This window comes from Canis lupus, chromosome X (assembly GCF_048164855.1).
Source record: "Canis lupus baileyi chromosome X, mCanLup2.hap1, whole genome shotgun sequence".
Classification (NCBI taxonomy): domain Eukaryota; kingdom Metazoa; phylum Chordata; class Mammalia; order Carnivora; family Canidae; genus Canis; species Canis lupus.
In genome coordinates this window covers 91,838,201-91,861,071 of record NC_132876.1, presented here as the reverse complement: position 1 = coordinate 91,861,071, position 22,871 = coordinate 91,838,201, and the positions used below count along the sequence as shown (strand labels likewise).

The window sequence follows — 22,871 nt, the reverse complement described above, 5'->3', positions numbered from 1 at the left end:
TTCATTATAATTATTGCTTATTAGCATTTATAGTATATTTTTAATGTGATAAAACTGATCTCCTTCCAAATATATTTATTTCATTTTGTTACTTTTTAGAGGGGGGGCATGCACAGGGTGAAGGGGCAGAGGTAGAGGAAGAGAGAAAGAATCCCAAGCAGGCCTTACATCTAGCACGGAGCCTGACACTGAGCTCAATCTCATGATCTTGAGATAATGACCTGAGCTGAAATCAAGAATTGGATGCTCAACCAAATGAACCACTCATATGCCCCCAAATATATCTGTTTTAATAAAAATTCTGACTGCTTTTGATGAGCCTGAATGCCAGCCACTACTGCCTGCTAACCATTATATTTTATAATTCTTATTTTACAATCCCCTTGCTAATGTTTATAGAGGCCACAAGGTCAGTGCCTGGCACAAAATGTGTATTCCAAAAAAATCTTTTTTCCTTTCTTTTCTCTTTCTTCCTTTCACGACTTACCTAGATAGTTGCTTTGGTTCTCTACTTGGCTTGGCCTGAGAGATACATCTGTTTTAGGTACTGAACATTTCCAGAATTGCAGCAAAACTAATCTTAAAAACTACTGGTCCCTTTAACATAAGTTTCATCTTTATCACTGCTATTCTAGGAAATATTAACTTTACATCTGTGTGTTACAAAATTCCAAACATCACCTTCTTCTCTGGAAAACTGATATTCAAGGGTCATAATTTAGCACCACCGTTTTTTAGTTTTTAGTGATTTAACTGATCTCAATTATTGTACCAGTTGGGGTCTTACTGGCAAACAGAGTCTACTCTAGGAAAGTTAAAAGGATAATATATAAATTTATTAAAAGACATTTAGCAGTACTTAGAATCTCTGGGGAAAGAAGGTGCAGCAAATCATTCTTGGATACCACATAGAAACAACACAGGCAGAAAAATCCCCCAATAACATTGTGATTCTTTAGTAGCCAAACCCATTTACACAGCTACCCAAAGCTTGGTACTTAAGGCCCATGAAACTAAATGCCAGATACTCCATTATTGCTGCCCCAGCCGAACTAGATGCCCTCGCCTATATATAGACAAGAAGATCTAATCTCCCAGAGGATGGCTTCCACTAAGTATCATTCACTTATGGCTCTAAATCTTGAGTAGGTACAGTTGAGTGGTATGTCTACATTTTAGCTTCTTGGAAATGTAGTTTATAGCTTTCAACTTCTGGAGTACAAAAAACAAGCTGGAAAGATTCTGGTAATTTTTAAATCTAATCTAGAAATGGGTTATTGTGAACAGTGAAATAATACATGTAGAGCCTTTAGTATGGTATCTAATACACTGTAAATATTATTATAATTATTATCACTGACATCATCTTCATTGTTGATTTAATACAGTGACCAGCAGGGGTTTGAGCTCCACTATGGCTGCTTGAAAGCCAATCATGACTCCCTTTCCAATGAAAAGTTATATGTCATATCTAATAAGAGGGATGCTTCTTTCCTTTTTACTATACCTTCTAGCTTGCCACCTCAGGACACTAGCTTTGGCCAAAATGGCAATTGCCATGTTATCTAGACCTGTGCTTTTAGAGCTTTAATGTCTATTTGAATCACTTAGGGATCTTGTTAAAACTGCAGATTCAGATTCTGTAGGCCTGACATTGAGGCCCAAGATTCAGCATTTCTAACAAGCACCTAGGTAATGCAGATGTTGCTGTCCTGTAGATCACTTTTTGAGTAGCAAAGATCTAGATGACAAAAAAGAAGATGGGAGCTCTCCAACCCTATACCTCAGGAAGAGACATGGCAAAAATTTTCCTCAAGCTCTATTCTTTCTCAGAAGATGATTGAAGTTACAAAGATAAATCAACCTAAATCTGTTAAAATATGATCTTTGTAGAAATTCAGTGGAGAAAAATTAAAAGAAATGTTAAAATATCATTTATGGAGATGCTCTGAGCTTTCAAATTTTTGGAAAGCTTATTAAACAACATATTTAAATTGAATTTACTTTAAAAAATTAAATTGGGCAGGTGGATGGGGTGACTGGATGACAGGTACTGATGTGGGCACTTGGGATGAGCACTGGGTATTATACTATATGTTGGCAAATTGAACTCCAATAAAAAGTATACAAAAAAATAAATACATCATATATTCACATTGTTGAAATGCTTGCAAGGATAAATATATATGTATACATATCTGTATATATATGTGTGTGTGTATATACATGCACACATACATACACAAAGTGAAATCTTATGCCCACCTATTTTCCATCCATCTAAGCCCTACCACCATCTCTCCATACCCCACCTTCCTGAAGTGCCCACTATTATCATGGAAACACATATTTAAAAGAAAACAAGAGGCATAGCCATGTTAAAAAGAAGGTAGAGCATCTAAAATAGAAAGAATACTTGTCTGGGAGTGAGGAGACTTGTATCCCAGCTGCATTCTTTATATACTGCATACTTTATATACCTTATGTAGTGTTTAGTACTAGTCAGCTGTGCTATCTTGGATAAGCGTTACCTCTTTGGGTCCTGGTTTCCTCACATATAAGATAAACAGATCAAGCTATATAGATGGCAAATGATTTTTAATCTTAGGTCCTCAATCTCACCAACAGGCAACTTGAAGTCCAATGTTCAGAAGGTTCTAAGCCTGCCTGTGGTCTCAGAAAGAAAATGGTGTAACTGACTAGTGATACCTGACATGGATTCTGGAAGGGAGGTGGTGACACACATGCTACACTCATTCATTTATGGAGCTGCTCTGCACTCTGCTCTAGCTCTCTGAGCTAGACGACTGGAGATCTCTTTGAGTTAAATTCATTTTGGCAATCATATACTGTGCATATACTGTGTGCTAGTCCCTCTGCCAGGCATTGGAGATTTTAAAAAATGAATAGCATGCAGCCCCCACTCAGCCTGTACAATTCATAGGAATATGGCATTTTCAAAAGAGATGAGACCCTAGAGATTATCTAGTCTAAATTCCTATTTTATGTGCAAAGAAATTATTCTTAGATAGCTTATTTAGAATGGCATTCAGGCTCAGCACTGCTGAGACATATTTCTCTGGGATGTTTTAAAGGTACAATACATGTTTTCCTCTAGAACTTCCCTATCCAATACAGTAGCCACTAGGCACATGTGGCTATTTCTATTTAAATTTAAACTAATTAAAATATAATATTATACATGAGTCAATTCTCTAGACATACTAACTACATTTTAAGTGTTCAATAGCCACACATGGCTGGTGGCTACATTATTTGTATTTGACATCACAGACACAGAATATTTCGATCATTGCAGAATGTTCTACTGGACAGAACTACTGTCTAGAGAATGATTTTCACACACAATTTCATTTAAAATCAGGATGGAAAAAAATAAAATAAAATCAGGATGGAAGAAGAAAGGAAAAATACCTCAAGTTCTAATGTGCCCATAATGACTGATGGCAAGTATGTAACTATATAGGGTGGGACTTGTTCTAAAAGCATATGACATTTTTAAACCAAATGCATACTCTTTCAGTACTTAGAGGAGCTTTTCAAGGCCTCCATGTTGGGTGAATTCCAGCTGTGCTGTGCAGAACACCCTAGCAATCACATCATTCTCTCCATAGTGCACAAGCTTTTGGATCCCTTTGTTTTGTTTTTTAAATATTCCCTCTCCTCCCCCACAAAGGTTGCTTTTGCATTTTTCAATAATTAGTAAGGCTGTAGGACTCATAAAATGTCAGGTACCTTTCTTCCTCTGCCTACAATTTTTGCTATGGAGCTAAAGTAACCTAAAGGGACCCTGCAAAAGAGCTGACACTTCAAAGCACTGCTATCAGGATGGTCCTTAGACATATAACACCACTGCAAATCTAATCCAAGCATTTCAGTCCTTTATTTCTTTTCATGTTAGGGGTGCCATATCAAATATAGGGTACCCAGTTAAATTGGAATTTTAGATAAATAAAAAATAATTTCTTAGAGTAAGTACGTCCTGTGCTTACTGGAACATGCTTACAGTTTTTTTTTTTTTTAAAGTTGCTTCCTGAAATGCCAATTTAACTGTCTTTTTATTTATTTAACCAAATCCAGCAACGGTGCTCCAAGCTGACTTCCTAAGATTTTACATTTGAAAATAAATTTGACACATGTAGATGATTAACAATAAAACCAAACCTGAGATGTGATCCTAGAAATCCATAAAGCTGCTTAAAATACTTTAACAGGAAGATGCTCTTATCACAGAGTTTGGCCTTCCTAGTTTCTTCTTGTTATCCAGATCTCAAATGTCATTCCTTTAACAAAGCCTTCCCTGGCCACCCACTCTTAAAGAGGGTCTCCAGCCTCCTTTATCCCATTTCTTATTTTATTTTATTTTTTTAAAAAGATTTTTAAATTTATTCATTTGAGAGAGATAAAGAGAAAGAACGAGTGAGAGCAGGAGGGAAGGTCAGAGGGAAAGGGAGAAGCAGACCACTCACTGAGCAGGGAGCCTGACACAGGGACTCTACCCCAGTACCCCAGGATAATGACTTGAGCCGAAGGCAGATGCCCAATCAAATGAACCACCCAGATGCCCTGCTGTCCTTTGTTTTATATTCTAATGACATTTATCACTATTTGATTTTTTTTTGTTTGTTGCCTGTCCCCCTACCATATGAAAACTTGATAAGTTCTTCATTATACCTGGAATGGTGCCTGACACTCTATGTGCCCAATACATTTTTGTAGCTTAAAAGGCGATATAGGGTATTGGTTCTAGTACACAAACTTTGGAAATCAAGTTAAAATTCTGGCCCTCTGTGTGACTTTGAGCAAGTATAAGTCCAGTTTATTCATATGATAATGGAGATAAAAATAGGGACAACTTCATAAGTTTATGAGGATTAAATGGGGGTAAGAGTCATCTGAGCATAGTGGTTAAGTTTTTAGAGAAAGGATCCACCCCCTACTACCATCCCCAGGAAAATACCTATATCTTCCTCCTCTGGATTTTCTCTCTTACCACCTCACACAAGTGGGGAAGGATATTAAATGGCATGATGCACATAAAGCATTCAGTACAGGGCCCAACATGGTATCTGTTCAATAAATATATTCAATGAATACCTACAAAATATAAGACCTGCATTTCTGATATATGCTAGGGACACACATGTATGGTACAGTCAAAAGGAGAGAGTAAGTAGCCATAAGGCAGTAAAACCACCTCCTAAGGGTGAAGTCAGCGAAACCTGAGTCCAAACCCAGTTGTGTACTACCTGTTATTTCCAGGATTGATTTTCCCATCTACAAATGATAATAACAGAAGTTACCTTAGAAGCTTGTTGCATTAAATGAGATAATGCATAGACATTTCTCTCTAACCTAACAGCAGCTAGCACAGTGCCTGGCAAATATTTTTTACGTGACCAACACATGATAAGGCACTCAGTCTGGTACATAGTAAGCACTCAGTAAGCATTCCTCATGGTTGTTTCTAATACTATTACTATTGTCATTATTGTAGAAATTGGGAATAGTAAAAGTGCTTACCATTTGTGAGTGACAGCCTAATGGGAAGCTATATACTCTTGGTTATAAATATTCCTTCATGAGGACCCAGATTCAGATAGACATTATTCATTGGCCCAAATGATTTACTTTTCTTACTCTATATTTGATTGATTCTAAACTTCTCTAGGCTACAAGTGACCAAACCACAGCATAAACATGAGGATGAGAGGGATTATATTTCTCTAAAACCAGCCAATACTAGGTTTCATTTATGCCTGGAAAATCCAATCATGGCTACCACCATGGTGTCTCATTTCAACTCTCTCCCTTGCTAGTCATTCCAAATACCATGCCTAAGTAAGCATGGTATTTCTGCATATATTTGGGTCAGCCTGATCCCTCCTGACCTTTCTCTCTCCAAATAAAAATAACTGGGTGTTATATGCAAGTGATGAATTATTGAACTCTATATCTGAAACTAATGATGTACTGTATGTTGGCTAAATGAATTTAAATAAAAAAGTATTATTTCAGAACTGTCCCCTTATCATTTCCTTGGGAAAACACATTTTAACCACAGGCCTTCAAAGCGGCAATCCAGTTCCTTAGGTCCCTAAGCAGACTCTTGCTAATGTTTACCCATTTCTTTCTTTTTCTTTGTTGTGTTATCCAGGCTGTCATGGTGTCCCTGCTGACAGATTATTCACCTCAGCTTCAGAAACCGAAGTTTTGATGGAGTGATGTTTGTCAAGAGAGAAACAATGTTCTTCAGTAACTGAATGAGTCAATTTATGGAGGAAGAAGAGAATCTAAGAAATAAACAAATCCTGATACACAGTATAGGTGAATGATATGATATTACTTTATCATTGTGAAACCTTCCTGAAGGCCTTAGTTAAAGTGCCGAGGCACTACAGTACATGGCTTGACTTGGTTTAAATTCTCTAATGCACAATTTCTGAGTTACATTTGGGTATCATATTAATAGTCATATACATTTGCTTCAACTGAACATAAAATACTGTGTTCATAATGCATAATGTCTAAGCCATTAAATGTAATCTATGCTTATTACCTTAATAAATTATCACCCATGCTAATTTATAAGTAAACATTTACCAGGCAGTCAGCTGCTGGTAGATGTGTGGGCTGTGTTCAGATCCCCCAGGACCAACAAGGAAACCAAATGATCCATCTTGCTGATGTAGTACAATTTTCAGGCAAATGAAGTGGGCAGATACTCACTTATAGAAGCAAATGATGAAATTCTCAAAAAAAACAGCTATAACTGTGCCCAAACTCTAAGAGTTTTTTCCGATCATAGGTGGGAAGGAGGATTTTTCAAGAGCACACGTCTCTTCTCTGTAATGAATACTTAATATCAAAAGCCTAAAGAAGCCTTTGTGAACAAGTGGCAAAACCATGGAAACCTAGCTAGGAACATAAGATCCATTACAGAGTGATATTTTTGTAGGTTCAAATTCTCCAGCAGGAGTGATTTAATTTTTTCATGTTTATGCTTATCATATATCTACTCATACCACAGGCTGGATGTTTCTATAAATCTACTGCTTGCCACATTTCAATCCATTCTTTTCTCTCCAACTTTTGTTCAGGAAAATAAAAATTTGCATTACTGGATTATTATAATGTAATTAAAGCTACATACTTTTGTGGGTGACTGAAATTTGTATTGTTGAATTATTATGATACAAATTAAACATTTTTAGTTAAAATATTAAATAACATAAGAGGAACTTTAAGAAAATAATGTATTTTGCAGAGGACAAAAAAAAAAGTAACCATCTTTACATTCCACCTCTACTATGAGAAGAATGTTTCCAAGCTGGTTGACAGATATTCTTTAACTGATAGCTATGACTTAAATGAGTAAGAGATGAATTATAAATTAGATTTGTAATGAACATGCAATAAAACATATTTTAGGGGGAAGAAGGCTGATAATTTATAAGAGAAAAATCAACTTTTCTAGTAAATATCACAGTTTGACTTTCTTGTCTATAGGTAATTACTTGGGACCACTTAAGAAAGAAAGAGTGGAGTTTAACAGACTATCTTGTTTCAGCAGAGAGTATAGAATGATTTAACCAGAAGGTGCCATATAGACTGTGGAGGCCGTCCCTCAAATTGCCTACATATAAAGGTCATAATCCTGAGTATCCTTCTCCTTTGTAAATGGTTGCCAGTGATAATGACCTCTATTCTCTTTACTGGTTACTCTCAGAATCAAATGGAAGGTATAATCTTCATTCAATCAGAAAGAACTTCTAATCATTTTCTTGTCATAATATAATCACTTTACCTCAAAAACCCCAAAGGTTTTTTTTTTTTTTTTTTTTTGTATGCACACAACTTAGTATCTTTCTCAACCCCAATCTTCAGGACTTTCTTTACTTACTTAACTTTCATCTTAAGAAGACATTATTTGTAATATTAGGAATAAAGAAAACAGGGAAGGAAGATTTAGCCTTAACTTTTTTCCAAAGCTATTTTTAATCTCCTGTTTCTTTTTATGCTTTCCTCCTTCATCACCTTTCCTATATAACTACTGCATCAACAAAGATTAACAAAAACTCCAGCAATGACCCTGTGTCTCTGGTGTACATAATAGAGCCTATCCACTTAATATAACTAGACAAAGAGTTCCTTTCTTCCAGAGTTTCTTTACTGCAACATTGTAAATAAATCATCAAGTAATTACACTGCAATGATTTCAGTGTCAGAGAGGAATCAACAGGTTTTTTTCCAATTATAAGTTTCTAGGGACTTTAGAAAAGTAATTCATTGTCAAATATTTCTAATGGATATTGCACTAATGATTTGACTACTGTAAAATCCCCAGGCAGAGCTGCACAGATTAGCATGGCAATGCCACATTAGACTTTCTACACAAGCAAGTGACCCTAGAACCTAAGTTAAAAGGGCAGAGGCTCCTTGGTCTACTGCCAAAGTTTCTTTTTTTTTTTTTTACATTTGTTTTTATTTAAGTTCGATTTGCATGCCAAAGTTTCAAGGCAAGTCTCCTCATATGATAAAAATAAGCAAAGAATACATACAGAGAAGGTATATCCAGAATACATTTTTGGGGGGTGCCTTTCTGTTTTGGAAGCTTTCATCAATATCTAGATTATGGAGGTGGTTGAGGCATATCTTGAGACATGGCACCACTCAGCAATTTTGTAGGACTGATGTCATTTGACAAATATAAAAGGTTGTATCAAAGAATGGAAGACCAGTTCAGTCACAATGATCAGACTCCTACAACTAGGAATACCGTATACTGATATGAAAGTTGTACTCTGTGCAAAGGTGTCAGGTGAAAGGTTTGAGTAGGGCTGAAACATGGTTTGTACTTCAGTTACTGAGTCTTGTGCTTCCTTACAGGCCTGACAGCCAGGAGGAAGGAGTGACTTATTTGAAAGCTGTCCACCCGGGGGGGGGGGCACTTTTCAGCATTTCATAAACCTGAATAGGTGTTTTATTTTAAGTCACACAAAGGGCCAGTATCTGGTAGGGGTGGCCCTACCGTCAACTATTTACATGAAGAATTTCTTTCGATACTACCTTATACTTGGCTGAAATAAGACACATATGGACACTTCAGTGTCTTGCCTGTTTCTGCCACAGTTTTATTAAGACTTCACAATGGAAATGGAAGTGTCTGTTTATCTTTGTGTGGTAAACATAACACAGATCATTAAAGCAGGAGTTTGAGATCAACTCTGCAATTCTTTAATCTTTTGAATAAATTGATCCCTTGTCCAGAAAATTTAGTATCAATTAAAGGTAAAAGAATCTTGAAAAAAAAAATAAGAATCTTGGTCAGTAATGAAGCTGAAAAGAGAGGAAAAGAAAGGCAATGGATCACAAATGTAGATTCAGGAAAATCATAACTTATTAAAATGTAATAATGTTTGTATCATAGGAGCCCCAGAAGATGAAGAGAAAGAAAAAGAGGCAGAAGGTTTATTCAAATTATAGATGAAAACTTCCCTAATCTGTGGAAGGACACAGACATCAAGATCCAAGACGCACAGAGAACTCCCATTAAATTCAACAAAAGCTGACCATTGCCAAGGCATATCATAGTCAAATTTACAAAATATACAAAGAAAGAATCCTGAAAGCAGCAAGGGGGAAAAAAGCCCTTAACCTATGAGAGAAGACAGATCAGGTTTGCAGTAGATCTGCCCACAAAAACTTGGCAGGCCAGAAAAGAGTGGCAGGATATATTCAAGGTGCTGAATGGGGAAAATAAGTAGCCAAGAATTCTTTCTATCTATCTATCTATCTATCTATCTATCTATCTATCTATCTATCATCTATCTATCTATCTGAGAATGAGAGAGAGACCATGAGCATGAGGGGCAGAGGAAGAGGAGCAAGGAAACTCCATGCTGAGCACAGAGCCTGATGAAGGGCTCAATATCATAACCTTGAGATCATAACCTGAGCCAAAACTAAGAGTCAGATGCTTAACTGACTGTACTACTTAGGCACCCCTGCAGCCAAGAATTCTTTATCCAGCAAGGCTGTCATTCAGAATAGAAGGAGAAACGAAGAGTTTCCCAGACAAACAAAAAATAAAGGAATTTGTGACAACTAAACTAGCACTGCAAGAATTTTAAGGGGAACTCTCTGAGTGGAGAAAAAAAGGATATAAAAGAAACAGAGGGGCAGCCCCGGTGGCGCAGCGGTTTAGCGCCGCCTGCAGCCCAGGGCGTGATCCTGGAGACCCTGGATCGAGTCCCACGTCGGCTCTCTGTATGATGCCTGCTTCTCCCTCTGCCTGTGTCTCTGCCTCTCTCTCTCTCTCTATGAATAAATAAATAAAATCTTAAAAAAAAAGAAACAGAGACTAGAAAGAACAAGAGAACATCACCAGAAATACCAACTCTAAAGATAATACAATGACAGTAAATTCATATCTTTCAATAATTACTCTGAATGTAAATGAGCTAAATGATCCAATCAAAAGACATGGTATCAGAATAGATTTTAAAAATCAAGATCCACCTATATGCTGCCTAAAAGAGATTCATTTTAGACCTAACAACACCTGCAGATTGAAAGTGAGGGGATGGAAAACCACTTATCAGGTTAATGGATGTCAAAAGAAAGCCAAATATAAGCCATACTTACATAAGACAAACTAGATTTTATTTATTCTTTTTTTTAAGATTTTATTTATTTATTCATGAGAGACACAGAGAGATAGAGAGGCAGAGACACAGGCAGAGGGGGAAGCAAGCTCCATGCAGGGAGCCCGATGTGGGACTCGATCCCGGGTCTCCAGGACCAGGCCCTGGGCTGAAGGCAGCACTAAACCGCTGAGCCACCCAGGCTGCCCGATTTTATTTATTCTTTTAAAGATTTTATTTATTTAAAGAGAGAGAGAAAGCAGCAAGCAGGGGAGGAAGAGAGGGAGAGGAGATAATCAGCAGACTTCATCCTGAGTACAGAGCCCAGTGTGGGGCTGGATCCCACAACCCTGAGATCACGACCTGAACCAAAGCCAAGAGATGGAAACCTAACTGACTGAGTCATCTAGATACCCCCAAACTGGACTTTAAAACAAAGACTTTAACAAGAGATTAAGAGGAGCATTATATCATAATTAAGGAATCTATCCACCTAGAAGATCTAACAATTACAAACATTTATGCCCCCAACTTGGGAGCACCCAAATATATAAATTAATTAACAATAAACATAAAGAAACTCATTGATCATAATAATACAATAATAGCATGGGGCTTAAACACCTCACTCACAGCAATGGACAGATCATCTAAGCAGAAGAACTACAAGGAAACAATGGCTTTGAATGACACACTGGACCAGATGGACTTCACAGATATATTCAGAACATTTCAAACTAAAGCAGCAAAATACACATTTTTTTCAAGTCTACATGGAACATTTTCCAGAATAGATAACCACTGAGTCACAAATCAGCCCTCAAAAAGATTGGGATCATATAATGTTTGTCCTTCTCTGAATGTTCTCATTCATTTGGGGAATATAAGTAATAGTGAAAGGGAATGGAAGGGAAGGGAGAAGAAATGGGTAGGAAATATCAGAAACGGAGACAGAACATGAAGACTCCTAACTCTGGGAAACGAACTAGGGGAGGTGGAAGGGGAGGAGGGCGGGGGGTGGGGGAGAATGGGTGATGGGCACTGAGGGGGGCACTTGACGGGATGAGCACTGGGTGTTATTCTGTATGTTGGCAAATTGAACACCAATAAAAAATAAATTTATTATTTTAAAAAAAAGATTGAGATCATACCATGCCTATTTTCAGACCACAACACTATGAAACTTGAATTCAACCACAAGAAAAAATTTGGAAAGACCTCAACTACATGGAGGTTAAAGAACATCTGACTAAATAATGAATGGGTTAAATGGGGAACTAAAGAAGAAATTTAAAAATACATGGAAGCAAATGAAAATGAAAACACAACAATTCAAAACCTTTGGGATGCAGGGCAGCCCATGTGGCTCAGCAGTTTAGCGCCGCCTTCAGCCCAGGGCGCGATCCTGGAGTCCCAGGATTGAGTCCCACATCGGCTCCCTGCATGGAGCCTGCTTCTCCCTCTGCCTGTGTCTTTGTCTCTCTCTGCCTCTGTGTGTGTGTGTGTATTATGAATAAATAAATAAAATCTTTAAAAAACCTTTGGGATGCAGCAAAGGCAGTCCTAAGAGGGATATATATTGCAGTATGGCCCTTCCTTAAAGAGCAAGAAGTCTCAAATACACAACCTAACCTTACACCTAAAGGAGCTAGAAAATGAACAGCAAATAAAGTCTAAAGCCAGCAGAAAAAGGAAATAATAAAGATTAGAGCAGAAATAAATGATATAGAAGCAAAAAAAAAAAACCCTAGTAGAACAGATTAATGAAAATAAGAGCTGGTTCTTCAAAAAAATAAAAAATAAAATTGATAAGCCCCTAGCCAGACTTATCAAAAAGAAAAAAGAAAGGACCCAAATGAATAAAATCACAAATGAAAGAGGAGAGACCATAATCAACACCACAGAAGTAGAAACAATTATAAGAGAATACTATGAATAATTATATACCAACAAACTGGGCAATCTGGAAGAAATGGACAAATTCCTAGAACCTTACAAACTACCAGAACTGAAACAGGAAGAAATAGAAAATCCGAACAGACCTATAACCTGCAAACAAATGGACTCAGTAATCAAAAAATCTCCCAATAGACAAGAATCCTGGGCCAGATGGTTCCCAGGAGAATTCTACTAGACATTTAAAGAAGAGTTAATACCTATTCTTCTCAAACTGTTCCAAACAAAAAAGAAGTGGAAAACTTCCAAACTCATTCTATGAATCCAGCATTACCTTGATTCCAAAATCAGACAAAGACCCCACTAAAAAGGAAAATTACAGGCCAATATCCCTGATGAACACAGATGCAAAAATTCCCAATAAAATACTAGCAAATCAAATTCAACAGTACATTAAAAGAATTGTTTGGCACAATCAAGCAGGATTTATTCCTGGGTTGTAGGGATGATTCAGTATTTGCAAATCAATCAACATGATACACCATATTGATAAACAAAAGGATAAGAAGTATATGATTACATCAATAGATGGAGAAAAAGCACTTGATAAAATACAGCATCCCTTCCTGTTAAAATTTTTTTAAAAAAAGAAGTGCCTGGATGGCTCATTTATTAAGCATCTGCCTTCGGCTCAGGTCATGATCCCTGGGTCCTGGGATCCTTCCTAAGCAGGAGGCCTGTTTCTCCTTCTCCCTCTGCCTGCCCACTGCCCCCACTCATGCTCTGTCTCTCAAATAAATAAATAAAATCTTAAAAAAAAATCTTGGCCACAGCAAATGGAAGTGAATTCCTGATACAAATGAAATCTCAGTTTCAATAGTGCCTGAGTTCTATCAGTGACATCAGACTTAATTTCTAATCAATGCTTTTGTAAAACGTGTTCCCAAAGAATGCAAGCACAACTGCCTTCTGGAGCAAAATCATTAGACAAATGAATTTTTAAATTGGAATAAAGTTTAGAAATAAGCCAGGCTATCCTTTCATTTTGCAGAAAAAGAAAATAGGAAATAAAAACCAAATGTTTCTAGGATGGAAATATATTCTACAGAGAGGGATAGTGCATATATCTTTAACACTCTCTGCAAATTATCCAGGATCCTACAAATGTAGCCACTTGACCTGATTTATCTTATAGGATGAGAGGGGAACAGAAAGCTGGTTGGTCTAGGATTATGGTTCTGTGAGGCCAAGGCATAGAGAGGAGAGTTCATACTCAAGGCAGGCGTGGATATAGATATCCAGGGATATCAACAGAGATCTAAAAAACACTGATGTAGTAGATACTGTTGGTGCCCCATCCAGATCCCTTTTGTCCAAGTTTGCCCATTCCTCCACTTGCTGTCAGGGTTGTTTGCTAATGTCTCACAGCTGCCCCTTTTTCTGAAGTGCTACCCTCAGCTACCAGGAACCACTTAGCCCAGGAAATTAGACTCTCACCCTCATCCCATCACCAGCAACCTATCATCAATGAGTGACTAAGAGAGGGGTGTACAATGACTTGGCTCTCTTCCCTCCAGGTAGGACCAATTCTGGTAAAATTAGTGCTCTAGAGATCCCCATGGGACCAGGCTGAAGCAAGTATCTGTTTAAGAACACATCCTTGGTTAGCTTCCCCTGCTGCTTACTCTGTGTTCCTTCTCCTGAGAATGCTTCCTCAATAGATAACTTGCACAAGAATCCCTCTCTCACAGCCTCTGCTTATAGGGAATCTGATCTAAAATAATCTCAACCCCCTACTCCTCCTTTGATGCCTGAAGGATGAGCAGTACAATACAGACTTCATCCTTCAGGCATCAAAGAAGGAGTAGGGAGTTGAGAAACCACTGGAAAAATGGTAAAGAGCTCATGCTTAGCAAGCAAAAAGTTTTCTGGTTACCAGGATCAGCCTTTCTTAGAAGGAAGCAGAACATTATACATAGCAAATATTATTTTTCTGCCACATGTTCAAATTCAAAATAAGGAATTTATTAGCTGCATGGAATAGGAGATCAATTTGCTTTCCCCACAGAAGAGTAGAGCTGACTTAACTGACACAATATTTCTGGTTTATTTCTGTAATATTTTAGTATCTTTATAGATTTAGTTTAGTTGGTCTGCCCTTTGTGTTTGCTTCTTGCCTTCCCCCAAAGCTTCTTATTCAGCAGGTCTGGATTGGGGCCTGAGAATCTGTGTTTTTAACAAGTTCCCAAAGATGCTGCTGCTGCTGGTCCAGGGACCATACTTTGAGAATCATTGGTCTGAGGCAATTCTAAAGACTTATTTGAAGTATTTTTATCCCCACAACCACAAAGCACCACCATAAAGCATATGACACAACCCAGATCCTCTATTAATCTATCTTTGGAGCTACTGAGGCCTGTATTTCATCCCTCCTCTGCTATATAACAGCTATCTCTCTGCTCTCTTTATCTGTAAAATGGGAATAATAATGCTCATAGGATGGGCATTATAGGATGTTGGGAGGATTAAATGAAGTATCACATATAAGAGTATTTGGATTAGAGCAAGTGCTAAATAAATATTAGCCTCTTTTTATTTGATCTATTATTTCTAATACTTTATATTTTTCTTTGGCCCTTCATAACAAAATTATATTCCACCATCAGAAATATATTGAATAGAACAGTTAGTATCCAAAACAATTGCAAGGAATCAGCTTGCCTTCTGAAGTTGGCAGAACCCAGATGATGTTTCATTTGAGCTATGTCTATGAGCTGGTGTGTGAATATGTTACAGGTGAGGAACCTGGCTCTTTGCCAAGTCAAATAATTGATGCCAACAAGTTCAAAAATCTAATCATTTTGATTAGATTTTGCTTAGGAAAGCATGATAGGAATGTATTTTTATGTGAAATAAACCAGAGGTATTCTGTACTTGTCAGACTTTGGGTCTAGTTGATAAAAGGAGAAAGGGATTAGAAAGAACTCCTCAGGATTTATCCATCTCTGAGACTAGAGCTCCTCACAGAAAGAAGTTTTCAAACTGTTAAGGTAGCAGTTCTTGAACATTTTGTTCTAGGACCTTTTTACACTCTCATAAATTATTAAAATCTCAAAGAGGTTTTGTTTGTGTGGGATATATGTATCTCATACACACAGCAGAAATTAAGACAGAAATTTTAGAAATAATTATTTAGTCATTTAAAATAACAATAGTAAACCCATTACAGGTTAACATAAATAATATATCTTTATACAAATATATCTTCCAAAACAAAGTTAACGAATAGAATGACTAATACTGTGTTATACTTCTGCACATGTCTTTGATGCTCGCCTTAATAGAAGACAGCTGAATTCTCATATCTGCTTCCGTATTCCATCTGTGGTGCTATGTTAGTTTGAAGTATAGGAAGAACATCCAGCCTCACACAGATAAGTAGTTGAAAACGGAGGGCAATTTTAATAGCATTTTCAAATAATCATGGATATTCTTTGATGTTACACTGAAACTCCTCAAGTCATAACTCCTTAAAGATTAATTGCAATTTGGAATTTGAAACCACATCAATGAAATTTTCTACACCATTATATTAAGTTTCATGCCTGTCTTACACTTTAAATAGATTTTTATATGTGTGTGATTCCACATTGGTCATTTGGAAAATATTAGTTCACTGAATTATGCAGATCTTCCCAAATGATGGCATATTACATCACATAAATTTTTTTAAAGATTTTATTTATTTATTCATGAGAGACACACAGAGAGAGGCAGAGACATAGGCAGAGGGAGGAGAAGCAGGCTCCATGCAGGAGCCTAATGTGGGACTCGATCCTGAACCCCGGGATCACATCCTGAGCCAAAGGCAGACGCTCAACCACTGAGTCACCCAGGTGTCCCACATCACATAAAATTTTTAAAATCACATTTGTTAATATCACCACTGCTATGGTCTGAATGTGTCCCCCCAAATTTCATATACTGAAATCCTAACCCCTAAAGATTATGGTATTAGGAGGTGGGGCCTTTGGGAAGTATTTAAGTCACGAGGCTTTTCTATTCACAAATGGAATTACTTACTGTCTGATAAAAAGAGACCCTACAGAGCTCCCTAGCCCCTTCTACCTTTAGAGCACAGCCAGACATCAGCCTTCTATTAATTGAGAAGTGGGCCCTCACCAGACATTGAATCTGCCAGCACCTTAACCTTGTACTTCCCAACCTCCAGGACTTTGAGTAGTAAATGTCTGCTGTTTATGAGCTACCCAGTATGTAGTGGTTTGTTGCAGCAGCCCAAATAGACTAAGATAACCACCTCTCCCATTAGAAAAATCTTTTAGGTATTACAAAGCAGATACAAATTTTATACAAATCTTATTTTCTCTTGAAAGCTTAAATTTTGTCTTTGGCAATAAACACTGTCAGTTAGTTTCATTGAAGTGACAGGTTTACCTCATTCATTTTCAAGCTGTCTGCCAAATATCCAAGACCTAATGACCATAGTTTGTCAGTTGTTGTTGTTGTTTTTTATTCGTGATTAAAACTGGTGTAGCATGCAAAAGGCAGCTAGTTCAACACACAACTCAAGGAATTGCACAGGTGCTTTTCTTCAAGACAATTACAATATTTTGTAATGCTTGTGTCTCATATCATTATACAGAATATTAAAGAGACATGTATTCAAGGGTTGAAATTTAATATTAATAATATTATTATAAATAATAATATTTACCGCTTCATCAAGGATATTCATAAGTGAATCTGTTTTTTTAAAGATTTTATTTATTTATTCATGAGAGACAGAGAGAGAGAGGGAGAGAGGCAGAGACACAGGCAGAGGGAGATGCAGGCTCCATGCAGGGAGCCCAATGTGGGACTTGATCCCAGGACTCCAGGATCATGCCCTGGGCCGAAGGCAGGTGCTAAACCACTGAGCCACCCAGGGATCCCCGTGAATCTGGTTTTTAAAAGCACTGCCTGAATGTGCTAGTGAAGAATAAAATGACTTTTGGTTCTACTGCTTTGATTTGTGCTAAGGTGTCAGCAGTTTACCTACCATTCCTTTTGTACCATCCATTGATGCTGCTGGTCCAGAGACCAACCATTGTGAAGCAAGGTCCTATAGGGTTTTTGGGAATACAAGGAAGGCCAAGTGGGAAGAACTTTGAAACACTTATTCCTGATTAAATCACAACAGCTGACTGTACTCTGATTAATTAGTAACATCACTAAAAAGATTCTGGTGGAAAATAAAAAATTTATGACTCACTTCTATAAAGCAAGTCTTGGCTGTACTAACTATGGCTAAAATCCATATTGAAATTTCCTTTAAGATTTTATTTATTCATTCATGAGAGACACAGAGAGAGAAAGGCAGAGACATAGGCAGAGGGAGAAGCAGGTTCCATGCAGGGAACCCGACATAGGACTTGATTCTGGGACTCCAGGATCACACCCTGAGCCAAAGGCAGACACTCAACTGTTGAGTTTTTTTGTTTTTTGTTTTTTTTTTTTTAAGAAATTTTGGGATGCCTGGGTGGCTCAGTAGTTGAGCATCTCTCTGGCTCAGGCTGTGATCCTGGGGTCCGAGATCAAGTCCCACATTGGGCTCCTTTGCAGGGAGTCTGCTTCTCTCTCTCTAGGTCTCTCTGTCTCTCATGAATAAATAAATAAAATCTTTTAAAAAAATAAATAAAAAAGAAAGTACTGGGGATCCCTGGTGGCTCAGTGGTTTGGTGCCTGCCTTCGGCCTCTCTGCCTCTCTCTCTGTGTCTCTCATGAATGAATAAATAAAATCTTTTTTAAAAAATAAAATACTTTTTATTCATCCTGTGCATACCAATCTATCTATCATTTTGAGTTCCTGCTTTGTGCCAGGCACTGTGTTGGACACTGGAGATAAGAACACGGTCCCTGCCCACATGGTGCTTATAGTCTAGCAGGAGACGCAGACAACAACATATAAACAGATTCTGCATAGAGCTAAAGGAAGCAAATGGGATGTTCTAATAGGGTACAAAGATATGAAAGAAATGATACACATTTGAATCAGAAGTTCTCAAGCTTTGGTGAGTATCAGAATGACCTGAAGAGCTAATAAAGAATCCAGAGGTCCTCATTTATTGAAGCAGGGAGGGCCTGGGCCTCTGTAGTTTTACCAAGTGATTTTCTAAAATTTGAGCAGTGCTGCTTTATTTTTTTTTAATTTTTTTAAATTTTTATTTATTTATGATAGTCACAGAGAGAGAGAGAGGCAGAGACACAGGCAGAGGGAGAAGCAGGCTCCATGCACCAGGAACCCGATGTGGGATTCGATCCCGGCTCTCCAGGATCGCGCCCTGGGCCAAAGGCAGGTGCCAAACCACTGTGCCACCCAGGGATCCCCAGTGCTGCTTTAAATACAGTGTCCAGAGAAAGCCTCTGAGAAGATGACATTAATTTTTTTTTTATGATAGTCACACAGAGAGAGAGAGAGAGAGAGAGAGAAAGGCAGAGACATAGGCAGAGGGAGAAGCAGGCTCCATGCACCGGGAGCCCGACATGGGATTTGATCCCGGGTCTCCAGGATCACGCCCTGGGCCAAAGGCAGGCGCTAAACCGCTGTGCCACCCAGGGATCCCCTGAGAAGATGATCTTAAAACTGAGCCCTGACTGATGAGAATAATTGGAGGAGAGGGGTGAATAGACTTTTCACTGTATTGGGATCAGATTTGTCTGAGGTGATGCCAATTCTTCTACAGTTGTAGGTTGAGCTTTAGGGATGGTAAGTTCATTTATTGCTTAAGTAAGCCCATTTTATTTCTTATTACAAAAACATTTTATCACTTTAGTGAACTATAAGTTCCTATAACAAACAGTTTTATGAGCAGAAGTGGTTACATTAGACATTTTGTATTTACAAGCCTTGTCATAGAACATCTCTCTGAAGATCTTATCCCATTAACAAGGGACACAGCACATATCTTTATTTTTAAAATTTATGCCCCTACTGGCTATTTTCCAGCAGTGCCTTTTTACATGGTCACTGGAATGTAAAAGGCCTCTGACTTCTGTTATCTTCCTGAGAATTGTACAGTCATCATGACACTTTGAATTAATTCTCAGAGTACTTATGCTAATAAGATTATCTCCCCTCAAGGCTTTTCATTAAATATAATTGTAAAAATTACATTTCTTTAACTAAAATCAGTAAAAGAAATTAAGGTATTTAATTTCTGATCCTCATATAATTAAGTGAAAAATGGAGGGTAAGAATATTCCAGCTAGAAGAAATAGTATACAGGTTTGGCCTTGAGGAGAAAAGGGGCTTGGCTTCTTCAAGGAACTTGAAGAAGATGGCCATCGCCAGAGTGTAGTGGGCAAGGGAGAGAGGAACACAAGACAAGTCTGGAAAGTTCAACTGAGGTTAGCCCATGTAGGTCTTTGAGGCCAATACAAGGATTTTGGCTTTTATTCTAAATGCAATGAGAAGCCAATGATAGGACATAGCCATTATGGGTATTCTGTGATGACAGCTATGAGTTGAATGTATTGTAAAATAGTGTTGCTGTATATAAATACGCTGGTATCTGGCTTATCCATGGATCTCTTAGATACTTGGTGGGTATTTATTAGTCCTTAAAGTCTACTCAACTATTGACAAACCAATAAGATGGCATATCTACAGCTTTAAAGCTGAAAACTAAATATCTGACTGAATTTGAGCCATTGAAGAATCTACAACAGATCTGCTTCTAAAAGGAGGACCGTAGAAGACAAATGTTAACAGAACCAGCTCCAGAATCCTAAGCTCCATTTTATTAACTTATGTGTCACTCCATCTTTTTATTTCTCCATCGTTAATTCTTGCATTGTGTTTCTCTGTATTCATCTTTCTATTAGTCTTTCAATGGGTTACTTCTCCCAATCTCCCTTTCTTCCCCCTTGAGAACACATTTTAAATGCACTATAGCCTAAGGGATATGGGCTATTCAAATCCTACCTCTCCTCTTATTAGCTGGATGACCTATAACATATCTAAGTCTCAGATTCCTTATCTGTAAATAGAGGATAATAATAGTGCCTACTTACAGATATATACGTGCAAATTCAGGGAAAACAATGTATGGCCTGCTGCATAGTACCTGCTCAAAAATATTACTAATATATCTCTAATTTTCTAATTAAATTTTCCATTTATGTTGTCCTCTCACATATCGAGTTCTTTCTGTTTAATGAGTACATAATTTATTTTCAAATCTATCATGCCACCTTTCACTCTGTTATTACTCTGTAAATAATTTGCTGTCTGTTTGATAGAACTGTGAAATGCCACAAAGACTTCAGAGAAGGGAGAAAATACCTCTCTTAGGACGGGTAAGAAAATCCTTCAGGTGAGTAGATGGATATGACTCCATCACTGAAGAGCTGGCAACATTTGAATAGGCAAAGACAAAAAAGGCATTCAAGTTGACAGGATTGTAATCAAATGTGTGAGTTGAGAAAGTGCAAGATGAGAATTCTTATTTGATGGTCAGTGAATAGTCCAAATTATTAGAAATGGAGAATTTGTGTGTGGAGGTATTCAGAAAAGTATGTTGGTGCAAAACTGAGGAGCACCTTCATCAATAAGATACTAAGTTTAGAATTTTTCCTGCAGGCTTCGGAGTGCCATTGGACAGTTTGACACGCGAGAGAGACATAATGAAAGGAGTCTTTCAGCAATATGGATCTGAGGATACTATGTAGATTTATTTGAGAAACTAGTTTCATGGCTATTTTACTGCCTGAACTGGAGTAGCAGTTGGGGAAATGGAAGATTTGATCTAGGAGAAAATGGACAGGATTTGGCCATTGAATCTAAAAGTTAAAAAAAATAAAAATAAAAATAAAAGTTAAAGAAGAACAAGAAACACTTTGAACTTGAAATCATTATGAAACATATAAAAGCAGGTCGCTTTGCCTCTTTGCCTCTGTAATTCTATCTTTAAAGCAGTGTTAATAACATCTCCTCTCTCAGCTACACAGGGATGAGAAGAACTTAAGATACTCAGTGTGAAGCATAAATAAAGCAGATGCAAGGACCCCTAGCCCCTTGCCCAGGACAAGAAAAGCAATGAATAAACACTTGTTCATTTTTAGTTATTTTGATACCTTAGAAATAGAGCCCCATATTCAAATCAAGCCAGTTTTATACAGTAGCACTAGATCAAAAGGATTAAAAGAAATGCTAAGTCTGTATTTCTTGCCTTCAAATCCCCATTTACAGATTAATAGATGAAACAAATATATTTCCTGCTCATGGGCCTGAGTAGAATAAAGTAGGGAAACTACTTAGTTATAATTATTAATGGTTTCCCTGACTTTCCTCTTTCTTAAGTAAAAGATCAGAACAGCAGAAACTCATGGATATAAACCTCATGGACCTCATCTGTTTCTCTGACCTAACAAAGTCCAAGTTCTTTGATAATTAAATTATTGATCCTTTAATTGCCATTGAGAAGAACTTATACATTTTTAAGTAAGAGTGGACAGTTATTCTCAGTTTTAAAATACAGGGTCCATTTTTTCCTCTGACGATGGCTCCTTCTCTGATCCCTAAGGTGACCATTTTCCCCCTCATCCCACTTCAGTTTGGGCCATAGACTCAAATTTCAGTATCCGGGAATCATATCCAGTGGCATTTCTAAGGGCCTTTGTATTTGTAAAACTGTTATTTCTAAAGGCATGCTTCCAAAGAACCAAGAATACTGTAATAAATAGTCAATAAAATAAATCTACATCAAAACCCTGTATATCTAGCAGGGTAAAACCAGACCAAGCTCTCTAAGAGGTTCTGAGAGCATTAACATGCCTTTTTATTGCCAAGTAATAGCCCAGTTAGTCTTACTTAAAAGTGGAGAATCTCTGCCAGAATGGCTAAAATTTAAAGGAATTATAGTACTTCTTGTCTGTGAGGCTCAGATTGGATAAGGAATAACTAAAACTCTCATACCTTGCTGATGGGAATGTAACTGGTGCTACCACATTACAGAACTATTTGACAATATCTAACAAAATCAAACATACTATGTCCCATGACCCAGCAATTTCACTTCTGGATATGCACTCAAGAGAAATGAGTGTTCATGTTCATCAAAAGACATGTTCAAGAATCTGGAGCAGCTTTTTTTATAATAGCCCCAAACTGGCAATAACCATAAGATTCATCAACAGTAAAATGGGTCAGTAAATGATAGCATATTTATGCAATGTAATACTACATAGCAATGAAAAGAAATGAAGTACAGTCACCTAAAAAAACATAAGTGTGGGGCAGCCCAGGTG

The 22,871-nt window shown here is 37.4% G+C and overlaps 2 protein-coding genes across 2 annotated transcripts in view; one reads left to right on the top strand and one right to left on the bottom strand.

Annotated features, from left to right (window-relative positions):
- Positions 1-7,192, top strand: part of OTC (ornithine transcarbamylase) — a 69,801-nt gene extending 62,609 nt beyond the window's left edge. Inside the window, exon 10 of the mRNA XM_072815158.1 lies at positions 6,179-7,192. Within this exon, the coding sequence (XP_072671259.1) occupies positions 6,179-6,238 (60 nt within the window). The 3' untranslated portion in view covers positions 6,239-7,192. The remainder of the gene's footprint in view (positions 1-6,178) is intronic.
- The window catches only part of LOC140627163 (ferritin light chain-like), a 145,160-nt gene that overhangs the window by 1,421 nt on the left and 120,868 nt on the right, over positions 1-22,871 (bottom strand). The gene's annotated exons all lie outside the window — the stretch shown is intronic.